This window comes from Pipra filicauda, unplaced genomic scaffold (genome assembly GCF_003945595.2).
Source record: "Pipra filicauda isolate LSUMZ 115617 unplaced genomic scaffold, ASM394559v2 scaffold10_size6260569_pilon, whole genome shotgun sequence".
Classification (NCBI taxonomy): domain Eukaryota; kingdom Metazoa; phylum Chordata; class Aves; order Passeriformes; family Pipridae; genus Pipra; species Pipra filicauda.
Window position 1 is genome coordinate 4,050,222 of NW_024103541.1, and position 27,901 is coordinate 4,078,122.

The 27,901-nt window shown below is 48.0% G+C and overlaps 1 protein-coding gene across 4 annotated transcripts; it reads right to left on the reverse strand.

Moving 5' to 3' along the window:
• Positions 1–982: 982 nt before the first annotated feature.
• On the reverse strand, positions 983–26,663 carry STEAP3 (STEAP3 metalloreductase). Of its 4 annotated transcripts, none has more exons than XM_027723545.2 (5): positions 26,594–26,663; positions 12,717–13,200; positions 11,735–12,262; positions 10,036–10,200; positions 983–4,369 (listed from the first exon to the last, which is right to left on the reverse strand). In XM_027723545.2, exons 2-5 carry the CDS (start codon positions 13,197–13,199, stop codon positions 4,079–4,081), a joined length of 1,467 nt encoding a protein of 488 aa, XP_027579346.1. In that variant the 5' UTR covers position 13,200; positions 26,594–26,663; the 3' UTR covers positions 983–4,078. The 4 variants fall into 4 exon arrangements, with proteins under 4 accessions (XP_027579346.1, XP_027579345.1, XP_027579347.1 ...); XM_027723544.2 differs by lacking the exon at positions 26,594–26,663 and adding an exon at positions 26,061–26,169; XM_027723546.2 differs by lacking the exon at positions 26,594–26,663 and adding an exon at positions 25,590–25,740.
• Positions 26,664–27,901: the final 1,238 nt, after the last annotated feature.

The following is a 27,901-nucleotide window of genomic DNA, read 5'->3' on the forward strand; positions in this document are numbered from 1 at the left end:
TTGTATGCTCAGCTTTAAAATGAGCATGGTTCTCACTTGCGCTAAAAAACCTCCTGCAGAAACTCTGCAAAACTGATGCTGCTTATTAAGGCACAATAAACAGATAAAACAAAAGTGTCCTAGTGTAACAAATCCTGTTCCTCAAACCTGAGGCACAGTCTGCAAATCCCGCTAGCTTAGTGTGTGAAATTTAGAGCTCAAGGATAACACCAGGTTTCGTTGTTGATTGTAGCTGTGTTGGCCATCTTGGAGAGACTGGAGGAAATATATTGCATAGAGGTGCTGAAGCAAGTGCATGCCCCTAAAGATTTAACTGTAGTTTGATATATCACTTTTTAAGTAAATCCCTGAAGAGCAAGAAACCAATTGCACTGTTAAAAGTCTTGTATTATAAAACCGAAGGAGTGAGAGAACTGTACCTGCACAGGTTAATCTTCAGCTCAGAATTTAAATGGACTCATTAAAATCAACTTACAAATTAACTTATTAAAATGCATTGCTGCAGATCCAGAAGTTGGTTGATCTGGCGTGCCACTTGTATGAAAAAGTGACTTAAGAAGCAGAGAACAAGTTTATAGTATTAAAACTCCATCTTTCTTTGCAGTTCCATAGACCCCCATCTCGACCTCCTTCTTCCTTGAACTCTGTATCAACAGGACATTTTATTTAGTGAAATAAGCTTGTTTCATCCTGTGCTACAAGTGCTGTGTAATATCAGTAGCCCCTTGTAATGAAATGTATGTCTGTACACATTTGTGCCCTCCCACATGTATAGGAGCTCCGTAATTGAGCCCTGGCACCATAGGTCACAGCAATGATCATTTTATTACCTTGATAATGAGATTCTACAAGCTGCTGGCTGTAGTGGGTTTTATTTCTTAGTGGTTAAATTCTAGATAATCACACTACTCTACTACTGCCATTAAAGTAATGGTATTGTTTAGAGGGAGGAGGGAAAAAAAGACTCAGATGAGTTCTGATATAATTATGTAGACCCTTCAGAATATCTTTATATAACTACAGATGCCAGTAATTAAAACTAGCCTTACTGTTACAGCTTTTCAATTGGTTCTTACATATCCCAGAGGCACATAATAGGCAGTACAGAAAATAAAAATACAAAGGATTTACATTCCAGCTATATATTCTGCGATAAGATATATATGTGTGTGTACATATATACAGAGAGAGAAAGAGAGAGAGAATAACTTCAAGTACAAAACCAGTTAATTGCTAAATTTTAAGCCAATCTTACTGAATGTCCTATGCACACCAAAAGATGCTTACAGAAAAGATAATTGAAAAATTCCTCACTCTAATTTTCAGCATTCCAGAGTCAGAAGAAATTACTCAAACTGTCGTGTCACATGTTTTAAGGACCAGATGCATACAGAGGCCACCACATGAAATGCTGTTCTGCACTTACAGAATTGTTTTCAGTGTTCAAAAGGGATAGTGGCTGACAGGCCAATGTGTTGGCACAAGTGTTACCTGGAGACACTTCACCAGCCTTTTTTTAGATGCTGTGGGGATTTTGAGCTGGCTTGTCTGTCACTTTGGGCTTGTATCCATCTGAAAAGCACCATGCTGACTCACTGACTCCACTTCTGCTCAGGAAAACTGTCCCTTTGCCATGGGAAAGGGTATATGGGCATGAAAGTCATGTAAACAAAGCAAGGGTGCAAACCTTATTTCTGCTGGACAGAAAGGTGAGACTTTAACCTTGCAGTGACTCACAATAAAAACACACTTTTCCCCCCCGAAGACAAAGCCTGCAAGCCTGTGTGATGTTCTTTTCCTGCCTCCCTGCCTTCTAATTTTTTTATTTTTTTTTTGCCACCAGGCAGTAGTTTTGCCTGGCCTAAAGGTGTGAAAAGAAGCTAAGATGGGGCAAAAAAAAAAAGGCACTGAAATACATTGTAACCAGAAAGTGTAAACTGGTGCTTTTATGTTGTCTTTGCTTGATGATAAAATGGAAAAGACAACTAAAAAACCAAGATTGCAGAATGCAGTTTTCCCTCAAGGATGAGTTAAACTGGAGTGGGTGGAATTATACTCAGGTGAAACTATCGCAGATCCATGTGGAAACTTAACCTATCACCTAACCACAAATAAATACTGTTGGGCCAGTGATTGCAGACTTGGTGAGTGATTTGGTCAGGTGCCAATCTGGGTTCTGGAAGTGTAAACCTAATAACAGCAGCTTGCTGAAGGAGACAGTGGGAAAGAATGGTACCTTCCCCATGTTACCAAAAACCCAACAAAACAAACAAAAAGTCACCTGATTATGAAATCTAGGCTTTTCCCTCAAGCCAGCTTCTTTCTATTCAGCAAGTAGCATTTGGAAATTTACTGTAAGTCTTAGGCAAGAACTGAAGTCTCTCACTATCATCACTGGCCACATGAACAATACTTGGAGAATATTACTCACTATAGTTACTTAAGGCTAAATAGGGAGTTCTTGAGATTCTCTGTGTAGAACTCACCCAGGTTACAGAAGCAATGTTGGCTTGTAGAAGGGCTTATGTGCCCCAAAGTTGATAATTCCCCCCATCCTTTATATTAACTGGTCTAGTAAAAAGGACTTTCTTGTCCCACAAACTGTAGCTCATTTGGGGCTGACAGCTGTTTTTCAAAGCAATACTGACACTGAGTGGTGTGTTTTACTTAACTGTAGGAAAACAAAGCTATTCCAGGCATGTCCTTGTGTCTGAACTGACTGAGGTAGTCTTCTTATGTCATCCCAATTGCTTGCTTTAAAATGAGCTTTTGTGAATGGCTGTCCATTGGCTGTTTGATGATTTGGATGGCCAAAACATAAAGAATTATGCTGATAAAGAGCAAGAACTTAGAGACAGAAAGCAACAGGTGGAACATGAAATTAGGAGAGAAATCTTCTCTGCCCTGTACCTTGTCCGCAGTGGGTGTGAAGTCTGAAGAGCATTTGATATCTGCTTTGTGACTTAGCAAGTGACTTTTTTTAAGGTGCAAGGCAATGAAGGACTGTGCCCAAAATGTACAACTGCTGTGTTTTCATGTTGTGGTCAAGACTTGCTGATCCCTATGCAAGACTGTTCAGAGATCTTATTATTGCTAGTAAAACCAGTGGGTTTAGAGCTGCTGGTTTTTTTGCTTAAATTGGAATGTTCGGGTGACAGCAATTTCTAAAAGCTTCACCCTATTATTTGATGTAATGCCAGCTGGAAGGCCTTGGTTTTCTCCATGTAATTTTGTGAAGCAGCAGGTCTTTCCAATAATTATCTTCACTCTATTTCCATCAAATACAGCTTGAAACTGGCTCAGTAAAACAGAGAACGTGGAGCAGTAGCTCTCAGAGCCAGTAGTGCAGACCAGACATCTGGTGTTAGGGTTATCTCTCTCTTCAAATGTTTTTATATGCTGGAAGAGGTGCTTTGTTTCTGCAGCTTATAAACATGCACCAGGCACTGCTTCCAGGACCAGAAATTCTGTCCGTATTTGAGAGAACAGGGATACTGGGCTTGCTGTCAGGTTTGGATGCTTTTAGTAATATCTGCACTGACTAGTAACATGGATATTGCTGTTCTTACTTGTCCATAGAGTTCATTGAGGAGAACAAAACCAGAGGGGATTGATCTTTCTAAATCTCACCACCTTGATTGATCCAGACACTCAAGAGGCAGGGTATCTTTACTGTCATAAACCCAGAAAATCGGTGCAACTTCATATTAAAAAGAAGGCATTGAAATTTATGAGAGCAGCTAGGGAAGCAACTGAGAAGAACTGGTTTGGGGAGCTGCCAGCCAGCACTTCAAGTGACTGATCTGACTAACAGTCCATCAGTTTCCTACGTATTTTAGTGCTCCTAGCTCAGCTTTCACAGTCATTTTTAAGGCAATAATTGTTCTAGCAAAATCAGCAATACAATTTAACTGCTACTGTCTGAACTAGTTTCATGGTCATCCATTTTCTAAAGTCACCAAATTTTATTTTTTATCCACAACACAATTATACCAAAACGTACATATATTTAAGAAAAAGAAACACCTTTATAGAAACGTCGACAGTGCTTTGAAATCCTCCATCACAGCTGGGGCTGTCAGACATTGCTGGAGGTCTCCCCACTTGAATATTCCCCTGTTGCGCTGGGCAGAACAAATTTGACATATCTCCCCTTCTCCCAGCCCCTCCTGATTCGCAGAAGTCTGTGCCGGATGCAGGGCAGACTGAAGATGACCTTTGCAATGATCACAGTACATGGGACGAGCAGCGTGAGGGTGTAGGTGGGAGGCAGGTAGAACTTGTACTGGTTCTCATCAAAGGCCCTCGACCATCCGTAGGTGAGCGTGTGCAGAGTGCTGACTACCAAGGCAATAAATCCAAGGCTGGACTAAAAGGAACAGAAACACAGGCCAGTTAGCAGAAGACCTTGTGCCTGGCTGTTTTCCTGTATTTTTTACATCATTTTGTAAGTGTACATAGCACGGAGAAAGCAATGAATATTCATTCCTGTGTTTCTTGGACGGAATAAAACATGACTGGAAACCTTTCCTGGGTAGAGTGCCAGACTGCATTTTTCTTTTTCTAATCAGAGGTTAAGTGTGATATTAGAAACTCAGCAGGAGTCTCCTGGAAGATGCTGCCAACTCAGCAGAGATGTGGGCTCCTACATCCATGTGAAGCAGCAGCCCCAGCTCCTGCTGAGCAGGTGGGCACAGGCAGCTCCCAAATGCTCGTCCCAAGCTGCAGCTGCCAACTCTGCTGCCTCCCAGTCCATGGCTGGCAAGAGGGATGAAGCATCAGCATCGTGGCTCTGGACCCACAGCTAGCACTGTTGGAGATGTGTGAAGCTGTGGCTTCGCACGGAGTGAAGACACTGTCAGGTAACTGGTATCACCTGCAGGAAAATGAGATTGTGGAGACACAAGTGCTCTGTTCTGAGGTGAGCAACAGCCCTGAAGGGTGTCCTAGAGATCTGTGTTGGTTCATGAGCCAGACCATCAGGCTGTGTGGTAGACTAAGCCTTTGAAATGGAGAGCCAAGAGCTCTTTAGCCACTCAGGGAGGCAGCAAGAACCCAGCCCCCGTTCTGCAGACAAGAACTTCCCCCGTTTTCAGCTGAGATCATGCTCCCAAGCACCCATAGAGACAACATTTCTCCTGGATATTTCCAGCTCCCTCTGAGGGTTGCTCTCAAAGAGGGGTTTTAAACTGTTTTTCCCTCATCTGTGGTTTCCTGCCAGCATCAGAGATGGGGCTCCCAAGCTTTGCTGCTCATGTTCCTAAATTAGGGAATGAAGCTTTTACAAGCCAAAATATCTGTCTTGGTGCAGCTAATCAGAAATCAGCAAGAAACAGGGTCTTCCTGAAGATATGTCCAGGAAAGAGGGCACAGCAGGGAAATAAGGGACCAGGGCAAGATGGGAGAAAGGATTCATGTTTTCTTTTGAGAAACCAGTCTCATCTGGAAAACTACTCAATTCAAACCTTCCCTTCCTATTTTTGATTGCTGGGAAACTATTTAAAAACCCAGGCGACTTTTAAAAATGTACCATGTTGTTACCAAAAAACTAGACCAAGACTCCTCTAAACTTCAGAGCTAATCATTTAAGCAGCTAAGAAGACTGGGCAAGGAAGGGAAGGACAGCTCTAAAATGTGCTACCAGATCTCGGTACTTCATTTTTACAGCATCTGTCAGGTAGTCATGTGAGTGTCACTGAGTCCTGCCAAGATTTTACCTATATGACCCCTGCTAAAGTAAGGAACTCCTTCTGTGTTACAGCTGAGCATTACTCAAGGTCATGCCAGGAGCTGTTCTGTGAACTGAACCTCAGCCCTGCGTGCAAACCCACATTTTTCCTTTCTTTCAGGGGCAGATGTCATTCTTACCAGAAGCCATGTCCAAGTCCAAACCAAAGTGGTAACAAGCAGCAAACCTGAACAAGGGCAAGACTAGTTGCACTTGGAAAATTAAGGAGTTTGCTGCAACATGCCATGGTCGCAGTTGAACTTAACAGCAGGACCTGACCCACAGATCATTCATCGTTTGTTGGTTGAGCTTCTCTCCGACAGGAAAAAAAAAAACGCTGGGTTGCAAAAGGTTGGAAGTATCAGCTTGGGACTCATCTGGCAGAGCAGAGATGTAAAGCAGGGCAGGGGAAAGGGGACAGAGTGAAGTCCAAGGGCAGCAGATGCTTTCTGCTCTGTGCAGAGGAAGTGTTCAGAGTCAGCCTGAGCAAGGCTCTATGCATGGCAGAGGTGCCAGAGCTGGAGATAATTAGTTTGTTCCTCTACAATTTCTCTTTCAACTCTTGATGGTACTGGGGGAGAGCAGGAGTGGAAATTAGCAGGACAATATCCAGGCCCTTAGTAACCCACCTTTGTGTGTGAATGGCAGGGCACATGAAACAAAAAGCTAATTGGCAAAAAAAGAATGGCTAAGCTGCTGGTGGCTGGCAGCTCCTCTGACAACAGCAATGGGCTGATCTGCTTGTAACACAAATGAGAGGCTGACTGGTGAGTGCAAGGGGTGCCTGGGATTTGTGGTGTAGAGCCCCATGGCTGCACCCGCCAGACAAGCTGACAGCTGGGTACAGGTTGGTCTGTAAGCGCACAAAAAACAAAAGTTCTGCTGATTGCAGCTTGGTTCAGTATGTACAGCTCTGCATACATTCAGTATAGTACCATGCAGAGCCTGCTGAGCACCCCATGGGGCTGATTTGCCAGCAGGATTAGCCCAGATACCACACAGAGTTTTGAGTCTCTGCTCTCCTTTATCCTCTCTATGCAGTTTCTGACTATGAAACCTTTCTGTTTTAAACAGGCAGAGGTTTCTTTTGCACTGTCGCAACATGGGGAATGTGGGGCCAGTACCCTCATACGGTGTTAAAGCCCTCTGAAAGATGCTGCATGAAGTTGTTATCTTACTAATGCAGCCTTTGTGTATATTTTCTATTTCCTTGGTGTCTGTGACCTCCCTGTAATGCATCAGTGAAGCTGATCCAGTCACATGTGGCTCATTTAGAAATGTCTGGGCAGCACCAAAAGCAAACAGCCCCTTCCTGACCCAGATATGTTCCTGACTTCTGCAGCCATGAAGTCATTAGCTCCATGGAAGTGGCTCTGGCCTCTCGCACTTTGTCGACAGGAGGGTTAGAAAAGGTCTGGTTACGGATTCTTTACATCTTGTGCTACATGAACTATGAAAGAAACCAGGTCAATTCAACCTTCAAATTCCAGGAGGACTTTTCAGGATGGGAAGGTAAAGGCAATCATACACATTTTTACTTCTCAACCAATTAGAGTTGATTTGTAAATCACTGGGGAACATTAAAAATGTCTCCTATAAGTTGAATTACACAAAAATCATTCCTGCTATCCAGTGTCTATATCCTGTTAATCAAAACTGGACACATAGGGGAACTATGTATCCAATTTAACCACATTTAATTGAAATTTGTGTATGTGCAGGAGCTACTATGAAAATTAGCTTTTTTTTTCTATAGCCTTGGCAACAACACAAACAGGATTTTCATCCCATCAGGCAACAGATGTATATTTTAAGACTGTGGCAGTATATCCCATGACACTAATACAGATGTAAACACTGGAAAATGTCAGACTTGTGATGCTCTGGATAAGGAGGAGACTAAAGTGGCTCCTGAATTTGTCTCACATGTGGCTTTTGGTACAGCATCTCTCAAACATCATCTATTTAAACTGAGATGGTAACAAATTGATGCATTTTCTGGAAGACATCTGGCTGGGATGTCTGTGCTCTGCATTTATCTTCTTTCATGCTGTAAAAATGTTAAAAACCCCAAATATTTGAGAAAGCAGCCTCATGCTTCACCCCTTGTATTTACATTGTGCCACTGTGCATTAATTCAGGGAGGCTCACACTGAGCTATGTGAATGTAACCTCTGGAGCCTGGGAGCAGTAGCTGTAGCTGCTCTTTTAATTTCCTCAAGAAAGGCATCACCAACCTATTGAGGAGTAAATAATTTAAAACAACCCTCATTAAAAAAATAAATATGGAAGGTAACATGCCAAGAGACCTGTAACCTGCTCTTTTTACGTGGAATTTCCACAGTAGGGCTCAATACCAGCTATGCCTCTCCGGCATGTGATCAGCTCATGTCACACTGTCATGCTTTATTCCATGCAGACAGAAATAGGTGTATCTTTCCACGAACTAAGCCAGCCAGTTCCCATGTGGGGCAGCCAAGAGCTATTTTGGAACCGACCATCATGTATTTGTCTGGTCCCAGTGCTGACAGACCCTTAGAAAGACAAGGGAAGGGCTCCCAAAGGGCAGATGCGACAGTCGTGTTGCAGTGGTGGGACATGGCAGCACTACCTGCAGTGACAACATATATATTACATGACACAATGCCAGCACTCTCCAGGACAGCTGCCAGGCTGCCTGGGGAGCCAAAGGGAAATGCAGGGGGTTTCAAAGCCTCCTTCCAGGCTGCAAGAAGATACTTCCCTTCATTTAGGATTCCTGGTATGAGATGCCTAAGTCAGGATCAATTTATCCAACGTCCCAGCAGCTGCAGCCCTCCCCTGGGACATGGTGGTGAGAATTAATATGCTTCCATTGTCCAATCTGAAGGAGAGGTTTAAAGCCAGGTCTCTCTTCTCCTCAGGGGATGATCTCTTGGGGTCAAGCTCTCCTGGTGCAGCTCTTCTACTCAGTGTAAATAATTGCTGGCTAGCCCATAGCAGGAGAGGAAAAAAGACAAACTGACTTGGCCGTTGTTGGTCGGGGCACTTGTGGGGGAAGCAGGGACTTCAAACTCCTGTTCCAATGAATATTGAATTATTTATGTACCACTGAAGAGCTTCAACAGAGCTTAACAGAGGCTGGATGATAAGATATTCACCTCTGCATCCCTGAACCCTGCCCTCCCCTTTGGAAGGGTTAGGTGTGCGCCAGCGTGGAGCACAGGGAGACTCTGCAGGGGAGGAGCAGGGGTCCTACGGGGGCTCATGCATGTTGGGGTGCCATGTGGGTCACTGCAGTGGGACATGAAGCCTGGTGCATGCTAAAAAGCAGTGGTGTAAGAGGCACAAGTAACAAGGGGGTTTAGGGCTGTGGGATACGACTGTGACACAGTGAGTGGAATCTGGCCTCAAAATCAGCTCTAATGTGCAGAGGATACTTGGAAGGTTCATTCCCTGCTATCCTTGTTAGTTAGCCCTAAGCCTGGCTCCAAGCACATTCCTGAAAAGGCAGCAGCTCCCGAGTTTGGGGTCTGTGAAAGTCCCATGGACTAGACTCAGGTCACTAAGGGACTTTGACTCTCAGGAACTTGGGCATTGGTGCAAGCAGGAAGACGGCTCCTAAACCACTCATTGACTCTGGAGAAAGAAAAAATTACCTTCCTAATTCAGTTTCTAGAATCAGACAGGGACTTTTCATTGGTGTCATACCCAGTTCTCTGTGCTGCTTGAGCTCTGGCACTTCATAGACCAGTCTAAGCCTTTTCGAACTTATCTGCTGAATACTTGGGTGCATGCACGCTCTGCCAAACCTGTCTTTCCCTTGCACTGTCCTCTCAGGCACTTTCCTTTTCAGAAGCTCATTCTCCCTGAAATGCAAGGGCAGATCTGTGGCCTGCAGCCAGCTGCCTCCATAGTGGGCTACCTGCCTGCCCTCTGCAGCCTGGTGCAAACTCCCTGCAGCAGCCCTGCTGCCGCTGATCCTCATGTGTCATGCCACTGACACATTGCATTTCCCCTTCCCCCTGAGAGAAGCACCTTCTGTGGACAGGGCAAACTCCTGTGTGAGAGCAGCACGGACCCCAGGACACACTATAGCCCTCTACTCTCTGACCCCTCTGGGTGTCACCTCCTGGACAAGGGATCCATGGCTCTGGGGTGCACGGGGAGCTGTGGCATAGCTGGATTTGCTGCTGACACCAGCGCACAGCTTGCAGTGCTGGAGCAGGGATGGGCTGGGACAGCAGGTCAAACCCTGCCCTCTTTGGCCTGTGTGAGGGCCTGACTCTGCAGAATCACTCTCTGGCATTGGCAAATGTCAACTTTACCTGAATGAAACTGAATTCCCTCCAGTTGAGAGAGTTTGCGATGGATGGAAGTGAAGTGATGGCAAGTAACGACAGCAAGCCCAGGGCAATAATTCCAACAGAGATATAAATCTCCATTCTCCAGACTTCCTCCTCTACCCAGATATTCATCTTCTTCTCCACAGCCTGGCATGACAATGAAGGTTTGTTAAAATGGAGCACTTAGGAATAGAGGAACTGAATTTTATTTGTTTTGGTTTTGGAAGCAGCTTTCCTGGGTGAGCATTGGTCCTATTCATACCTCCAGCACTATTTGCCTATTTGGGAGATGTGGAAATGCTCCCTTATCCCACCACCATTTGGCCAAAGCTAGACTTGATTTGAAGCCTGCTGGGAAGAACTGCTGAATGCTCTCAGCTCCCATCCCCGTAACCACAGCAGCAAGCCCCAAAGTCACATTTGGAAAGATAATTACAATGAGAAGTTAGTTTAAAGACAAGAAAACAAATACAGATGCTTGAATATGCAGTACTCTCCTAATAACCTTTGTTTTAAGTGCATTTAGGGGGGAAATTGTTCATGCTAATGGAAGGGAAGATGGGTTTTATACTGCATGGCAAAGAGGAACATTTAGAACTGTCCTCTTTAGCCCATTAAATGGGTTTAATATACTAAACAAAGATGTTGCTAGAAAACAGGAGGCAGAGGGGAAATGAACACAGGATGCTTGCCTGAGATTAATGTGCAACTGTGGCAATTGAGAAGGACCTGCTCAAGGCTGGAGCTGAGAGGCTGGGGATGGTGTTTGATGGATGCTCTGAAGAGGCACCCTCTGCCCCGACAGCCCCTTCCCTCCTCTGTGTTGGGATACACATTTGGAATCACTTGTGCAAATACCCCAGTGCAGAAAGCAGACTGGTTGTGAGGTAATTCCTTCATCAGGTTCCCCACTCAGCTGCACAAAGCCTGTGCCATCCCAGGAGGGAGTAGGGTGGAGCAGTGAGAAGTTAGGGGCACAAAAGAGGGAAATTACATTCTCCCGTGGCACTGCTGAGCTATACAGCTGGCTGAACGGCCTGAAGGCAGCAATCTCACACTGGATAAACAATGCCGAGAGTCTCAATGAGGCAGTCAAGTCCCTTTCCATTTACTCCTTCTCTTAGACTATGACCAGTTCCTCACCACTATTTTGTTAAGCCCCTGGAGGCACACTGTGATAAGGACACACAACCTGCTCTGGGTTATGACTTGGTCACTCCAGCAGCACATACTGTGAACATCAGTATGAACAAACAGGGATATCCAAAAACCTAGAGAGAAAAGCTGAGGGAAACTCTGCTCTCTCCCCCACTGGATTTCTCCTCTCCTGGCATTTTTCCTGCCTCTGCCCTAGTCTGACATGCCAGGTGCCAGGCAAGGCTGGTTTCAAAGGCTTCTCTGTGCTTCTGGGGAGTAATGGCATGGGGTACTTTGATCCTAGGCCTGGCTGTGCACAGGGAACACCCTCTGAGGTGGTGGGTCCTCAGCATGGATGGGTGGGTGCCCAGTGTGTGGTGTGTGACCGACCTGCGGGGAAAGGACTCCTATATGTAACAGCTTATTCCCACTGTCCCACACCTGCTTTGGAAAGTGAGTGAAAAAAAGCCAAGATATTAAGCCTGCCACCCAACACCTGGATGTGGATTATGCCGGGTGCTGACCTGAGGAGCACCCACGTTACCTGCTTGACGGCCGTCTCGATTAACAGGTACCGGTGGGAGCGGCGCATGGGCAGGCAGAGGCTGTACACGGCATGCAGGGCTGCACAGAAGAAGCTGAGGAGACCGATCTGCTTTCGGTGTTGGAGCCACTGGTCGAGCCAGTCTGGAAAGCGCCTGTATTTGGTGCCATAGTAGAGCTGCGAGCAGGCTGCCAGCACCCCAGGCAGGTAGACAAGGGACAGCAAGACGTAGGACACACAAGGCAGCGTCGTGTTGACCACCTCGATGGGGATCTTGTACAGCTTGTTCTTCTGCTCCCTGATAAAAGGGTGGATGACCTGCCGGATCAGGTTGTAAGTGAAGAAGCAAAGAAAAAGCCCCAGAGCCAAAAAGATGGGGATTTTCCAGGCTGGCAAGAGGCGCAGGGGAATGTTCTCGATCTCACAGGCTGACGACATGCAACCCATGTCCACAGGGGTGAATCCCATGACTTGAGCAATTTCTGCTACAGTGCGCTTGGCTTCTTGGTTATTTGAGCAAATTAGAACCTGCAACAAACAGAAATATACATATAGGGCAAGGAGATCAGGCTTCTGGGATCGAGTGCATCAGGAAGGATACTGTATTACAGGGAGCCATCATTATTCCACTGAGCATCATGATTCCTGGCAAGCTTTTTGACAGGGATTTACCACAACTGCCAAAGACCTCTCTCCTGGACAGGTTTCCTTTCATGTGTACACCACCAGTTTTTTTTACTGGCTCTGTTTAGATAAACAGACAATTAAACAATACTTTTCACTTAGGCAGATGCTTCAAAGACTACAAAGCATGAAGTGAGTGAGGGTACTTCATTTCTGAGCAAAGAAACACAGAAGCTATGGGGTGGATGCCATGGCCAGCACTCAGACTCCTCCAGGAGCCTAAGGCCATTTGCTGATGCTGCCAGACCTTGGCTGCTGAAGCAGTTGTGATTTAGCCCTTGTTGGAAGAAAACAATACCTGCTTGTTTCCATCTCTGGCACCTGACTGCAGCGTCCATGCAGAAACCACGTTAAACCCCTTGACCACAGTGGAGGCTGGGAACAGGGAAGCCAAGTACTCTGCGTTGGACTCCTTGTGATGGTTGATCTCAGTGTTGTTACTGACGTCCACCAGGATCTTGCCCGCCAGCACATCAGCCAGGTCACAGAGGGTGGAGTAATGTTCCCTGAAAACCGCCACAAAAATGACGTCTGTCTTCTTCACCGCCTCGGCCTGGAAGGTGACCTCTGCCGCGGAAGGGAAGAGGCTGGCTTTCCGCTTCGGGTTGCGGCTGCCGACCACCACCTTGAAGCCGGAGCACACCAGGCGGATGGCCAAGGACCGCGCGAAGTCCCCGCTCCCCAGCACCCCGATGGTGCGGCCGGACGCAGGCGTCACGCCGGGGTCACCCTCTGTGCTCCCATGGCCCAGGAGGGGCTTGGCCATGTCTCCTCTGGACATCCTGGTAGGAAAACCAAGGAGAAATACCAACTCACTGTGGAGCTCTTGCAGAGACCCAGATCACACCTGCGGTCATGGGGAAAAGTGCCACTTAGGCCACTTGAACAGGTGAATGTGGTTTTGGCCCCAGTAGCCCAGGACCCAACTGCCAAACCCGCCAGCAAGTGTGCAATAATGTACAAGCACCATTGGAGGGGGACACAATACCATGCTAGGTTGGAAGGTGAAGGCTTTTAGGGAGGTTTCCCAGGTCTGTGTGATCCAACACCTGATGGATGCACTCATCCACCCTCTGCTGTTCCTCATGCTGCCATCTCACACTGCAAAGCCAGGGCAATGCTACGAGTGATCGGGATCAGCAGCTCTCAGATCCCCATGTGGCTACCAGGCATCTCCTGAAAAGTCCTGGTCCAGGGGTCTAAGAGGATCCCTGAGCCTACATTTGGAAAAGCCAGAGGGGTGGGTGCTTCTGATTTGCAGGAGCAGAATCAGTGCAGGGAGTTGAATTGAAAGTGTTCTAAAAGTGGTAAGTGAAGAGAGTTGCAGCCTTTGCCTATTCGAATATTTGGGTCTGGCAAGCGCTGTTTGCTTCAGCTCTTTAATGAGTAATGAGAACTTACTTGTGGCATTTAAAAAATATATTAAAACATGATGAGATTTGCTCATGAAAGATCTTGATGAGCTTTACAAACGTTAATGAATTTTGCCCTGTAACAGATTAGATATTGAGGGCATGGAGAGGTTAAATCAATAAATTCACAGGCAGCACAGCAGCTAGACCTGGAGGTCAGAAGAAACTTGGGCAGGGAACTGCCAGACTGCTCTCAGCCTGTTCCTGTGGCTCAAATCTGCCTCTCGACTGAAGGAACAGCAAATTTACCCTTATGGAATGGCAAATTCCTGGAGGTCAGATTTTTAAAGGGCTCAGAAGGTGGCTCAGGGAACTTACAAACCAGGACATCTGGCTTTTGTACTGGGCACACTGTTAGAGATTATAATAAAGACCATGTGTGATATACTGGGGAGGGAGACAACTTGGCTTTGGAGTGCCCTATAGCTGGTCAAGTTCTTTCAAAGTGAAGGTGACCACTTAGTTGGGGTGACCTGGTCCCTGGCACAGAGGTGTTTTTCATAGGCTTTTGGAAATATCCTTTGCCCAAGGCTTTTCTGGGATTGGCGCAGTAGTGGTGCAAAGGGGAAGGGCACTTCTGCATGAATAGTTACCAATGGGAAACAAAGGGTGAGAAGAAATAAATGATTTTCATAACGGGAATAGGTTGTCAAGGGATTTCCCTGAGGATTTGTGCTGTTCAACATGCTCATAAGTGATCTGGGAAAGGGAGTGAATATTGAGAAGATAGAGCTTGTGCGTGATGATCATAGAATCATAGAATGGGTTGGGTTGGAAGAGACCTTAAAGATCATCTTGTTCCAACCCCCTGCTATGGGCAGGGACACCTTCCACTAGACCAGGCTACTCAGAGCCCCATCCAGCCTGGCTGTGAACACCTCCAGGGATGGGGAGTCCACAAGATCTCTGGGCAACATGTGCCAGTGTCTCACCACCCTTATAGTAAAGAATTTCTTCATAATATCTAATCTAAATCATTTAAGACAGTCGGCCTATTGTGAAGAATCTGCAGAAGGACCTCTTCATTCCAAGTGCCTGAGCACCAAAATTCGCTACTGATACATGCCAAGAACTGCCTATGGGCATAATCCCCCATAGCATATGTACACTTTAATGAGCTGTAATCTTATTAGCAACACTCAGAAAAATGATCAGAGTGTCACATTACTCTGAAAATACCAACTTGGTGGTCCCTGGCAGACACACATCAAACACAGCCGAGCTACTGAGGGAGTTACTCTCACAGAGCAACCACAATCTCAGTCCTGTTCCTCATTGAAAGCCTGCAAAACACCTTCAGCAGATGGACTTTGAAACTGTAATTCACTGTCCTGGATACAAAACCACCACAGCTTCAGAGACAATACCGTTTCTATGGCAGAGGTCTGTCTGCTCTCCCTGCCTCTCACCAAGCAAGGCTGATTTGGTGATGCTGGCTGTGTCAGTGATTAACCCAGGCTGCTGCCTGTGCACACACCCCTGCCTTAGGTGTATTCCATGTGTATCACAGTCACTAGGAAGTTTCACCAGGAATTAGTGGGAAAGGCATACAAAACAGTGGAGATAACACGACTATACCAGTCTATAAATCCATAGACTGGACAGCACACTGCAGTTCTGCTCATCCCACTGCAAAAAAAAAAAAAAGGGAATAAACCTAAGGAAGGGTCATAGGGATCGAGTGAGAGAGATGATGAGAGCTTTCAGCTTGGAAAAGAAACACATGGGTGAGGAGGGAGCAGGGACCATTTGAGACTTCTGGAGATGAGGAGCGACCTCACAAGTGGAGCTCAGGTCAACAGGAAGCCCCTTGTGTAAAGTAAAGCAGCTCTATCTGAAAAGATGGTGTGTGTGGGTTTTTTTCCCTGGTCCCTTCTTATCAGACGCTTTATCAAACACTCACTGCTTTACCTTTTAGAAACCTTCTTGCTCCACTTAAATTTATTCATGGCCAGAACTATTTGTTCTAGGGCCAATGCTATTGTTTAGCATAATGAGCTTGCTTTCCTGCACCCCTCCTCCTTTTCCACCACCTGTACTCACAAAATATTATCCCAAAATAAAGAAACACATCTCTGGCTCTCAGCCAAGGGGAGAGAAATCAGTATTCAGGGTGGCGAAGCGATTGTTACCCACAGACTCATTTCATAATTGCTTTAAGGCACCTCAAAAGCTCTCTCTGTGCTCCCACTGGGATGTAAATTTTGCTGCAAGCAAATTTTCTTGTAGTATGTTTTCTCTGTCCTGTAGCTGCCACTGAACATGTATAGAGATGTTGGCAATGTTTGAAGATAAACAGCTTTGCTGTCTCCAGTTATTTTGATTAAAAGGGATGACATAATTAAATGGCCTTTGAAGTCAGCAGGGTAGTTAAAAAGTAAGAAGACGCAAAATCTTTTCTGTGGATTTTGGTGTGATTATTTCAGTCATGCTCTGGCTTTGGGGCTTTGGAGCAGGACCCATCGCTGCTGCTGGCTGCTGCTTACCCCCGTGGGTTGCATTGCTGTCACTGCCATGCGCTGAAATCCTCCCGAGGAAAGGAAGAGAAAATCCCTCTTTCACCATAAACGCATTTCACTGAGACAAACACTGTGGTTTCTACCTAACAGATGCCTGGCAATGAACTGTCTGATTAGGCAACAGCTTTTTTTCACTTCTGTATCTCTGCAGAGCACGCAGACCCCCATCTCCTGCCACCGCCCTGAGTCCACACTTCTTTTTCTGCAGCTATGGACAATGGGTTACCTGCTTAAAACTCTCCCTGCCAAAGCTAATTCTCCAGGGCAAGGTCAACCCATCCAAAGCCAGTTCAAGATCAGTTTCTTACCAAGGAAGCTACAAAATGATTTAAAGCACAGCCCAGTGGAAGTAAACTAACTTCAATCCTAACTGCGCAGCAGTTCCATAACTAAAATATTGAATACAATACAGAGCTGCCCTTGAGCTAGACTGTTAATTCACAGCCTTATATCACTGTGTGGGGATGGTCTGTCCAGCTGTAGCACACTTGTTCCCATGTGCAGTTCACCAACTGCATTGCAATTACTGCTATTATTTGTAGGAGAAGAGCAATGATGGGCAAGTGAGCAAGACAGGGATCTCCCCTCTGCCAGCACCCTAAAAAACTGGCCAGAAGGCCACTTCTGCCCCAAAGAATGGGATCAGACAGAGAGAGGCTGAGTGAAACGAAGCAGTCAAATCGCTGTTGCCCAGGCAGAGGGAGGGAGGGGTTCTCACAGAAGAAAAACAGGGATAATTCTACATATTTTGCACCTGAGGCTTGGCAGAGGCTGTTAGCTTAGGCTCGGTGCCAGGCAAACAAGGTTTTTCTGCCTCTCTGCCCACACTGAGAGGCCTCACGCAAGTTTTGCAGCAGGACAGACTTTCTGGATGGAGCTGGGCTGCAGGAGCCCACTCAGGTGTCTCTGGGCTCACAGCAGAGTCTATCTGCCAAGCAGATCATCCCCCACAGCTAATGAGGAGCCAGCTCATTGGTTATCCTCTTTCAACAGACGTGGAGGACTAAGATACTAACAATGATGAGACTCCAGCAAGTTTGTCTGGGACGACCCAGATATCTTCGACCATGTCTTTAACAATGAGACCATCTTTCTGGGCGCCTCTCACATCCTCTGGTGCAGCAGGATAGCCTAGCTGGTTCCTGTAATTTGCAGTCTGGAAGTGTTTGAGTTGTACACTCTGAAGAAGGATGGATCTTGAACGGCAAAGCATGAGCTTCGCTTCAGTTCTGGACAAAAAAAACTAAGACTCATTTCACTGCCCTGCTATTCAGATTTATCAGATAAAAGACAAGTTAGTTTTACAATAACTCTAATAAAAAGGCAGTGCCTTAAACTTATCACTGAGTCAAATTCTGCTGAAGAACATGGCAGCAATCTCATAAGGAGCTCAAATAATATCCTGTTCTGTGCAAGCAAACTGGTTCCTGTTTGCACAAAAACTCATCTCTGAGCTCAGCCTCACGGATGGAATCTTAGGATGCACTACCTTGGCTAAAACAACTGCTTTTGTGTCTTCCCCTGAAGTCAGGTTTTGTTTAGACCTTCCACAGCTGAGTCTCCAGAAGCTCTGGATTCAGCCCAGTGCAGGTCATCAGAGAGCCTGCTCTGTGCTTCAGCTTCTGCTTGGGGGTTATTTGACATAAAGCACACAATTATAATCTACATTCCTTAATGAGCACATGGGTTGAAAGACCAGCAAGGCACATGAGGAATCAAATGACGTAGCAGAGCCCTTGGTCAGGTCATTGCAGAGGTCATTGCATGGCTGGCATCCAGCTCCATGGAGCACAGCCCCACAAACACACACACTGGAGGACAGGGGTGATCTCTGCCTCCAGAGGACTTTCAGTCTGCATGGAGGGACCTTTGGACAATGAAGCCAAAGCCCTACAGCCTCTGTTTGCAGAGCATCTCCAGCTGTGTTAACCCTCGAGAACCCCCAGCTGGAGAGGAACGTTCAGGACCTGAAGCCTTCAGTCAGGTCTTACTGTGAGCAGAAATATTCATTATTTTGGCTACAACTCTTTTATTTCCAAGGAAAATCAAATGTTTAAGTCTTTTTCCCACACACAGAGCATCCCTCCCAGAAACACAGCAAGTACCATGAACCTGAACCTGTTGGAACTGGAAGAGATTTAAGTAATAAAAGGGTTTATCCAAAGCCGCTTTAATCCTGGCTCTGGTGCACATTTCTGGAGACCTTTCAGTGCTGCCCAGGCTGACTGGAAATGACTTACTCTGCTCTGCAGGTGAGAGAAGGAGTTGAGGAAACTAAGCTTGCTGCCCCTTTTCCTCTTTCTCCTTCCAAAGCAGAGTTTTATCCCCAGTGGCTCAAACCAGGAACTGGCAAAGGGTATAAATCACCCTTCGGTATTGCCTCAGCCAGAAAAGCCATGATGCAAAGCTACCCAGGCTGCCAGCCAGGATATGAGAATGAGGAAATGCTGGGGGCTGGGCTCTCCCCGCTGCTGTCCTTCGGCCTCTTTGCCCCCAGGCATATGGGACAGGGAACGGGGAGTTGTTTACCCCATACCCTACTGCTGGGGTGGGGAGGTGGGACAGGGACATGTCCCAGGGTAGATGGTCCTGCCCCAAGCAGGCATTACTGGGCGCTGAGTCTGTCCCCTGCAATGCGGTGGGGACAGACCTGCCCTGTTCTCCACTCTAATGCACTTTGTATTCTCAGGTCCTCATCCCTTCCCTTGCCCCAGGGCAGGTGTTTACCTGATTATCTCATTTATCAGGTATTTGTCTGTTAAAACCACTTCCATAAGCTCCTGCAGAGACCTGCTTTCTCTCGTCTTTAATCTGTCAATCCAGTTAACCTCATCACTTCTTCTTTTACCCCCAAAGGACTCGGAAAATGATTTGCCCTGTCATTCTCTGCAGACACATTCTGCATTTCGAGAACAGGTTTCATATCTCCCTTCAGTTTTTCCTGCCCACGTGAAACCCAACTCTCCATCAGAGCTGTTATTTACAGGGTGTCCAACAACTCAGCCTCTGTTCCTTGCTCTCATTTTTCTTGGAGGATGCCCAGAACTGCATTTTCCAATTGAGCCCCTAAAAGGTACCAGCTGGAGCAGAGACGCCGCTTCCCCAACGCGCCACTTCTCTTTCTTCATCCCAGAAGAGTGTTTGCTTTTGCACAACTGTGTGACACTGTTGACTCATGGGGCACAGTGTCCATCACCCTGTCCTCTGGCTCCCCACGGCCACTGTCTGGCCGGTCGCTCACCCAGTGTCCAGGCGGTCAGTCAGTCCGACCACACAGGACATAACACTCTCCCTGTTTTTTTAGACCAGCTCTCCAACGATTTTTAATTTTTAGTCTCCTCTAAAATGGTTCCAGTCCCTCCAAGCTCAGTGTCACCTACAAATTCAGTATGTGCCTCCCTACTCCATCACCCGCTAATGAAAACATGGGCTGACAGGCACTGACCCTCCCCACTCCGCACACCCTCAGGTTTAAACATTGATAAATATTGAGAATGTTGTTTTTGGAAGCCAGCAGTGAAGCCAAAGGCATGTCCCTGACCACAAGATGTTCTTCACCATGACCAAAAGTCAAGAACATCTTTCAAAACAGAGAAAAGTAGAGGAGAAAGGCCTACCAGAATTTCCTACAGGGGCAAAATAGTCTCTTTTTTTCCCCACATAAGTTCAGACATTTTGGCTACAGTTTTGTATAGAACTACACCAGCCTGTGGTCACTTTGTGGGAATAATTTCCCTCCCCAAGGTTAAACACCCAGTGCTGAGCAGAAAAATCACCCGTATATAATATAGAACTGGAAAACAAACTTTTGGTCTGTTTTCATCGAAATTATGTACTTTTAAGCAGTTACCAACAGTTTTTACCATAGATGCCTGCAAACTCTCCTCTTCCAAATTTGTCTCCAAAGGCAAGGGGTCCCCCTTTGCAGTACCACTTTTCTACAGCAAAGTCCTTGTTTGAAGAGCTTCCTTTGCTCTTCTGCAAAAAGATCTTGCTGCCTGTGCCCACTGTGTTGATAGAGTAATGAGAAGCCTGGGAAAGACCTGCCCTGTAATAAAACATGATAAAATGGGAATCTGAAAGTCTAGGAAGCCCAGAGGTTTCACTGTAAGACCATGGAGAGCACAGACCTGAAGCAAGACAGAGTTTGGTAGAGCAGTGCTGCTGACATAGCACACAGGACTGTGTCTGGCTGATGTGACTTGGAATGAAAAGGTTATTTCCTCTGCTTATCAGCTCACAGTTCTTCAGCGATATAAAGGGGTGGTTTACAACAACTTCAGGTGCTGTACTTAGGTGTTATGGGGCTTCTCTTGCTTTTTTTGGCGGTCTTCAATCTCTTGCTGCTCTTAACAAGTTAATGATCATCTCAGTGACTCACCTATTTCTGAGCCTTCCCCTCTCCAAAGTGCAAGGAGAATGGGGAAGCAGCCAAAAGCCAGGATGGTGGAAGTTTCTCAGGTAGATCTAGTAACGCCCTGCGGCCAGACACACTGGGAGGAGGTGCTCCTGTGCCTGCAATGAGCTGGTGCTTCCGCTCCTCTCCGGGCAGCACGTGCTGCTCTGCTGGGAGCTCCAGGGCTTCAGGGATGGCGAGACCTGACTTCAGCAGTCACTGCAGGGAGCTGGCAGAGGCTCCAGCTCTTTAAAACCTCTTTGTTTCTTTCCAGGAAAGACAGGGAGGAATTGCACTGCGTGTGCATTTAAATATTTGTATTGGCTATTTCCACACCGCAGTGCCTGTTAGAAGGGTCTCCAAGATCAGCACGCCCTTGTCTTTCTGATTTTGCCTCTCCCAATGACTCAGAAGATGCACAGGACCACATGGGGAGAAGATGGCTTGGGGGGCAGTGTGGGGTGAAGGGAAGACACAGCCTATGGCAGAGGGCCAGCCCAGCTCTTGCTGATCCCTTGCTTTCCCCCTGGGGAGCACAGGTGTGACACACCATGTTCACAGCACAGGTAGCTCTGAGCCAGCCCTGAATCAGCCCAGTGGTGAAAACACAGAGCTCTGCCCAGGAAGGGCAACAAAGCTCACGTAGGCCCATGTTCTGCCTCTTCCACCTTTCCCAGCAGCTCCTGCGAAGATCCTGGGAGAGACAGGGCAAATGCAATCGGCTGACCAGGTAGTCAGTCTTTGGGGACCCAGGTGGGTGGAGCTGGGTGGGAGAGAGATGCTCTTCACTGAAAATCAACTCTTCCCTGACATGCCAGGATCCCAGAGCACTCTGCCTTCCCCTTCCTCCCCCACTGTTTGCCTATGCCCAGCCAAAACATGCCTTTGGTCCAGCATCCCACAGAGGAGATCCAGCTTGCTTCAACTTTTCCACTGCACTGGCAGGGGTTTTGCAGTTCAGCCCAGAGAGACAAATATGTGCAGGTGTGCACAACATGTCTCTCCTGAGGACCCCAAAGACTTAGGGAGCCCCACTCATTGTGCTGAATGAGTACAAACACCATGTATTTCACCACTGCTCAGGAGAGCCATACTGTACCAAGCTGTGCTGGCAGCTGCAGAGGGAGCTGATGCTGTTTGTCTGGCCGAGTCTGTCCGCCTGGGATTTCTCTTTGATGGTCTTGAATGAGTTTTGTAAAGCCAGCTGTGCTGGAGCACTGACTCCTGCACCCACGTTTGGCCAGGACAGCCTTGTGGTGAGAAGTTAATTTACTCTAAGCACCTGAAGTGATGCAGGTTGGTATCTAACCCCAACCTAAGAAGAACATGGACCTGCTGGAGCAAGTCCAAAGGAGGCCACAAAGATGCTTGAGATGCTGGAGATGCTTGAGATGCTGGAGCCCCTCTCCTAAGAAGACAGGCTCAGAGAGTTGGAGTTGTTCGGCCTGGAGGAGAGAAGACTCCAGGAAGACCTTAGGGCAACTTCCAGTACCTAAAGGGGTTACAAGAGAGCTGGAGAGGGACTTTTCACAAGGGATTGTAGTGACAGGACAAGGGGGAATGTCCTTAAGCTGAAGGAGGGTATAAGGAAGAAATTCTTCACTGAGGGTGGCGATGGACTGGCCAAGAGAAGCTGTGAATGCTCCATTCCTGGAAGTGTTCAGGACCAGGTTGGACGGGGCTTATAGCAACCTGTTCTAGGGGAAGGTGTCCCTTCCTATGGCAGGGGCATTGGAACAAGATGATCTTTAAGGTCCCTTCCAACCCAAACTATTCTATGACTCTATGATCTATTAGTGCTTGCCCATGATCGGTAGTTGATATCAGCCTACTTCAGTGGTGGACACGTTACCACAGACCCTGGTTCTTGCTACAGTCCTACAGTCCATGGGGATCTCTTAGGACATTTTTTTCCAAAGACTACCGTAGTATAGTTCATATAAACTAAATGGAAATGCACGTGTTGCCACAACCAAGGCTTTAGAGAGACTCACTGAAAATCTGAGAACCTGGAAAAATGGGAGGAATTTCTGTCTCAGCTCCTTAAACCATGGGAAAATTTTCAAAACGTTCAAGTGGTTCAGGCCCCAGACTATGTAATGGCTTTTGGAAATGTGATGGAAACTCCCACATCACCAACATGCTTTCAAAATGTTTTATCCTTTCAGTTAAGCAACAGTTCACTTAAACTTAGATGAAGATGGGAAGCTGCTTAATCCACTGCAGGTCTGCAGGGAAAACTACCTGTAGTGGGTTTCTGTGGCTGAGTTTTGGTAGTTGGAGGGCTACAGGGCTGGCTTCTGTTAGAAGCTGCTAGAAGCTTCCCCTGTCCCATGAAGCCAATGCCAGCTGGCTCCAGGACGGACTTCCTGCTGCCAGCCAAGGCTGAGCCAATCAGGATTGATAGTAACACCTCTGTTAGAACATATTTAAGAAAAGAAGATTGTGGCACAGAAGGAATTCCAGCCAGGGAAGAGTGGAGTGAGAACATGGGAACAACAAGATAGACACCAAGGCCAGTGCAGAAGGAGGGGCAGGAGGTGCTCCAGGTGCCGGAGCTGAGGCCCTGCAGCCCGTGGTGCAGCCCATGGTGGAGCAGCTGTGCCCCTGCAGCCCATGGGGGACCATCGGGGTGCAGAGACCCACCTGCACCCATGGAGGAGCCCATCCTGAGCAGGTGGATGCATGAAGGAGGCTGTGACCCCATGGGAGGCCCAAGATGGAGCGGGGTCCTGCCGGATACCTGCGGCCCATGGAGAGGGAAGCATAGGCCGGAACAGGTTTTTCCTGGGTAGGAGTTGTGGCCCCTGCGGGGGACCCACACCGGTACAGCTCATCCGTGAAGGACTGACCCCATGGAGGAGTGACCCACGGGACAGCAGTTTGGGAAGAACTGCTGCCCGAGGGATGGACTCACACCGGAGAGGTCCATCAAGGACCCCACGGGAGCAGGGGAAGGACTTCTCTCCCTGAGCAGTGGCAGAAACAACAACTGACCACAACCTCCATTCCCCATCCCCCTGCACTGCTGGGGGGGAGAAGGGAGAACATGGAAGGAAGGAGGGATGGGGGGAAAGTGTTTTTAAGATTATTTTACTTTTCACTCTTTTGCTCTGATCCTGTTAGTAATAAATTTAAGTACTATCCCCACTTTGAGTCTGTTTTGCTCGTGAAGATAATCAGTAACTCACCTCTCCCAGCCCTTATCTCAACTCATGAATCCTTAGCTGTTTTTTTTTTTCTCTCTCCACTGTCCAGTTGCAGAGGGAGAGTGAGAAAGTGGCTTTAGTGGCTACCTGGCATCTGGCCAGGGTCAATCCATGACACTACCCTATGAGAAGTAGTAAATTAAAATTTGAAAATAGCATTTTCTTCCATTATGGGGTTGACCAAAAGCTAACTCTAATCACTGATGGTAAACTTGGAGATAATAAATTGGTGGGTTTTAATTCTTGGTATGCGACATTTCTTAACACAGCTGCCACTGCCTTTCCCACCTCTCAAGAGAGATAGCATGGCTGGCCTACTTCTTCCACCATCGGAAAAAATGTGTTTCCCCTGAATCTAAACCTGCTTCTATTTATGGGAGTGATGTTACAAGGTCACAGTCAAAGTATATTTCTTAACAATAAAAAGCAAAACAAAACAAACCCAAAACAAAAATAAAAAGCAAAGCAAACAACAAAAAATTATTATGCTTTCAAAGAGCACGTTTTCCTGGGGTTTGATGTGGTTCTGTTAAACACAGACTTGTTGAGTCATCAACATTTTCTTCTTTACAATCACAGAGGAAATCAAATATGTGCAGTGACTGTGGCATCTTATATCACTGTACTTTTGTTTCATGGCAAATGTGATTTTAAAAGAAGAGAAAACTTAAGCTTGATGCAGTATTTAAATCTTATTAACCCTGCATCTCCCCAGCCCACAGAGTATTGATGCTGTAGGCGACGGCCTTCCTCTCCTGCTGTCTCTCAGTTTTGGTTTCTGGCCACAGGAGCCAATTTTCTGTGTGTTAGTTTTATTTAGACTATTCTGACAGAAATCACCTGGGGTCTTCAGTACCTGTCTGCCCTCTGCTTTGCTCAGTGTGGTGCAGGCATTAGGAACACAAACCCTTCCCCAAGCTCCCTGATGGGGCTGTGATGGCCCTGTGTACCCTCCAGGCAGGTGTTACACCCTAACCAGGGTCACAATACATGGAAAGTCCCACCACAGGTTACATCATCTGAGGGATGGTCGTACTACAAAGTCAGCTCTCCAACTCCTTCACAGTTTTCATCCTTTGTTACTCTGACACGAATCAAATGCTGAAGTCCTCCCCAATAAGCATCCAATCTTTGTAGGTTTCACAAGTCCCTAAATCAGCACAGAAACCACACAGCCCTCCCCACTCGCCTCTGAGGGATCCTGGGCCCTGGCCAAGATTTTCCCCAAGATTTTTATATCTCAGTGCTGATTTCTCCCTGGCTAGAAGAAGCCACTCATCTCCTCAAAGCATTTGGAGAGCTGAAAATGAAAAGTGAAACCCAAACACCAAGTGGTCCCAGAGGAACACAGTGCATCCATCCATCCATCCATCCATCCATCCATCCATCCATCCATCCATCCATCCATCCATCCATCCATCCATCCATCTCCGCTGCACTCACGAGGACCATATCTCCCGGAACAGCAAACCCGAGCTGTTTCGGGGGGGGGGGGGGGGGGGGGGGTGGTGTTGCCCGGTGCCAGGGAGTTTGCCGCATCTGCACAGACGTGTCCAGTAGCTACGGGAAAGCTCTTCCCGCGGGCACCCCGCATCGTAACCCGGCGGACCTACCAGGGACGAGCATCCCACCGACCTCTTTTCCCAGTGACCTCCCGGACTGGGACACACCAGCCCCCGCGGAAATCTCCACCCGAGATCTGTCTCCAGCCCCAAACGCAACACTCGCACCGAGGCGGCTGCGTCCGAAACCTCCCCGGGGGCCCGGACCCCGCTGCCCGAGCCCATGGGCGGAGCGGGCCGCGGGGAGGGACCAGCCCCGCTCCGTAGCCCGGCCGTGGGGATCCCGGAGCGGGAGTCTAGGAGGCACCGCTCCGCGGCGGGGGAGCCCCTGCGGACCCGAGACGTTTCCCCCCGGGCGGGGGCAGCCGAGCCGAGCCCAGCCCAGCCGAGCCGAGCCGAGCCGAGCCGAGCCACCCCCGCCCGGCGCTGCACCGCACGCCCGGCGCGCCCCGCGGCTGCCGGTTCGAGCCCCGGCCGTGGCTCAGCCCCGCTGGCCGCGGACTGTGCCCGTCCCCGCGCGGTGCCCGTCCCCCGCGGTCCTCACCTCTGCGCGGCGGCGGGAGGGCGAGCGGCGCCGTCCGGGAGCGGGAGCCGGAGCCGTGATGTCAGGCCCGGGCTCCGCCCTCTGCCCGTGTCCCCGCCGCGGCCGCAGCCACTGCCTCGCTCAGCTCCGCTCGGCTCGGCACAGCCCGGCCCAGCGCGGCTCTGCACAGCCCGGCTCAGTGCCCGGCTCAGTGCCCGGCCCAGCCCTGCCCGGCCCAGCGGTGGGAGCACGGGAGCGGTGGGACCCCCAGCCCCGTCCCGCAGCGCCCGCCCGGGTGGCACTGCCGCGCCGAGGTTAAACACGCACGGACAGGAGGGCACCGCTGCCAGGGCAGCCGGGTCGCGGTGTCCATTACAGACAGGAATCGAAGGCAGACCTTAATTTCTCTATTTATAAACGCTATTTCAAAGCCAGCCAGTGTCTTATTTTAATGGACGGGTGCGGCTTGTTGCGCTTCTGGCCCTGCTATCAGGGGCCGTGCACTTGTTCTGAAAAGCTGTGCCACGAGGTGTGGAGCAGATAATGGTTCTTACCCACACTCAGAGAAAGAGTTGTCCTGCTGCAACCACCCCAACACAGCCACACGGCCCCGCTCCGATAGACCAGCTCCGATAGACGCTCCGGGGCTGCCGAGAGCTGGCAGTGTCTTCTAGCAAAAGCACTGGGACAAACCCACAGGGACTTGAAAACAAATCCCTCGGGAGGTTTGGTTAGCTCTCTCAGTAGAGGAGAGGAGCATGGAGGGGAGGGACCTGAAGGGATGGTTTCATCTCTTTCATGCCCCAAACTGTGGCATATTTGGGGAGATGCTGATGTGATCTGTGTTTGTAGCCTGGGCAGAGGATGTTTAGTCCCTGCAGTTAGGAGACTTTTCCTAATCTTTGCTGACTACCATCCCTTCTGTGTCCACCTTGCACATGGGATGTGTGTTCCTAGGATGAAACAAACCCCACTTCTTTCCTCTGTCTTGGGCAGGCCATGATTTTAATGATCTCAGCCCATTGTCACCAGCTACCCTACACAGACATCCCCCCTCTCCTGCCTCTGCGCTGCCTGCAAACAGGGTTAGCTGCCAGCCAGGGCTGTCCCAGCCTGAAAGGGCACTCACCACCTTCTCAGATCTTAAGGAGTGAGAGATATAGAAACCTGCTAATATGGGGAAGCTGCAGCAAAGATATGAGATTGCTAGGGAAAGCTCCCACTGGTGGCTCCCGGTGGCTTGGACCCTGGATAAGAGAGAGCTCCAGAGGCTTGGGATTTTCAAGCTGCAAACTTCGAGATGCTGTGAGTCCCTTGGGTATTGGACAATACTGGAAAGGTGAGAAAACCTATTGGCATGGTTAGGAGAAGGAGGATCATTGGGACAGCTGTACTTCATCATGCCTCTGTGAAATCCATCTGTGACTGAATGCAGCTGAGAGATCCAGATTATTCCTTACCTCCTTCTTGCCCCTGCCTCCTCATGCCTATCTTAATAATAATTTATATGCCACAATCACCTTTCTGTGGAGACTGAAGGAAAGAAACTGTTGAACTCTCTTGTGCCTTATGTATGTTGTTACCTTCTCTCCCACATTATGTAAATGACAAATTTTGCCTTTCAATTTATAGAACCTGTAGTCATTGCCTTGTTTGCCTTGGTCATCACAATTCATTTTACAGTTTCCTCTGATCTCTCAGGTCTCTTCAGAGCCATGGCTGCAACAGGTTGGTCTCCCTCTGTACCTTTCCCTTGCATGGGTGAAGGCCACAGGTTTATGATCACTTCCATGGTGGGTAATGACCACTGGAGTTCCTGAAATGCTGAAATCTACTTCTTTTTTGTTTGTTTGTGTGTGTTT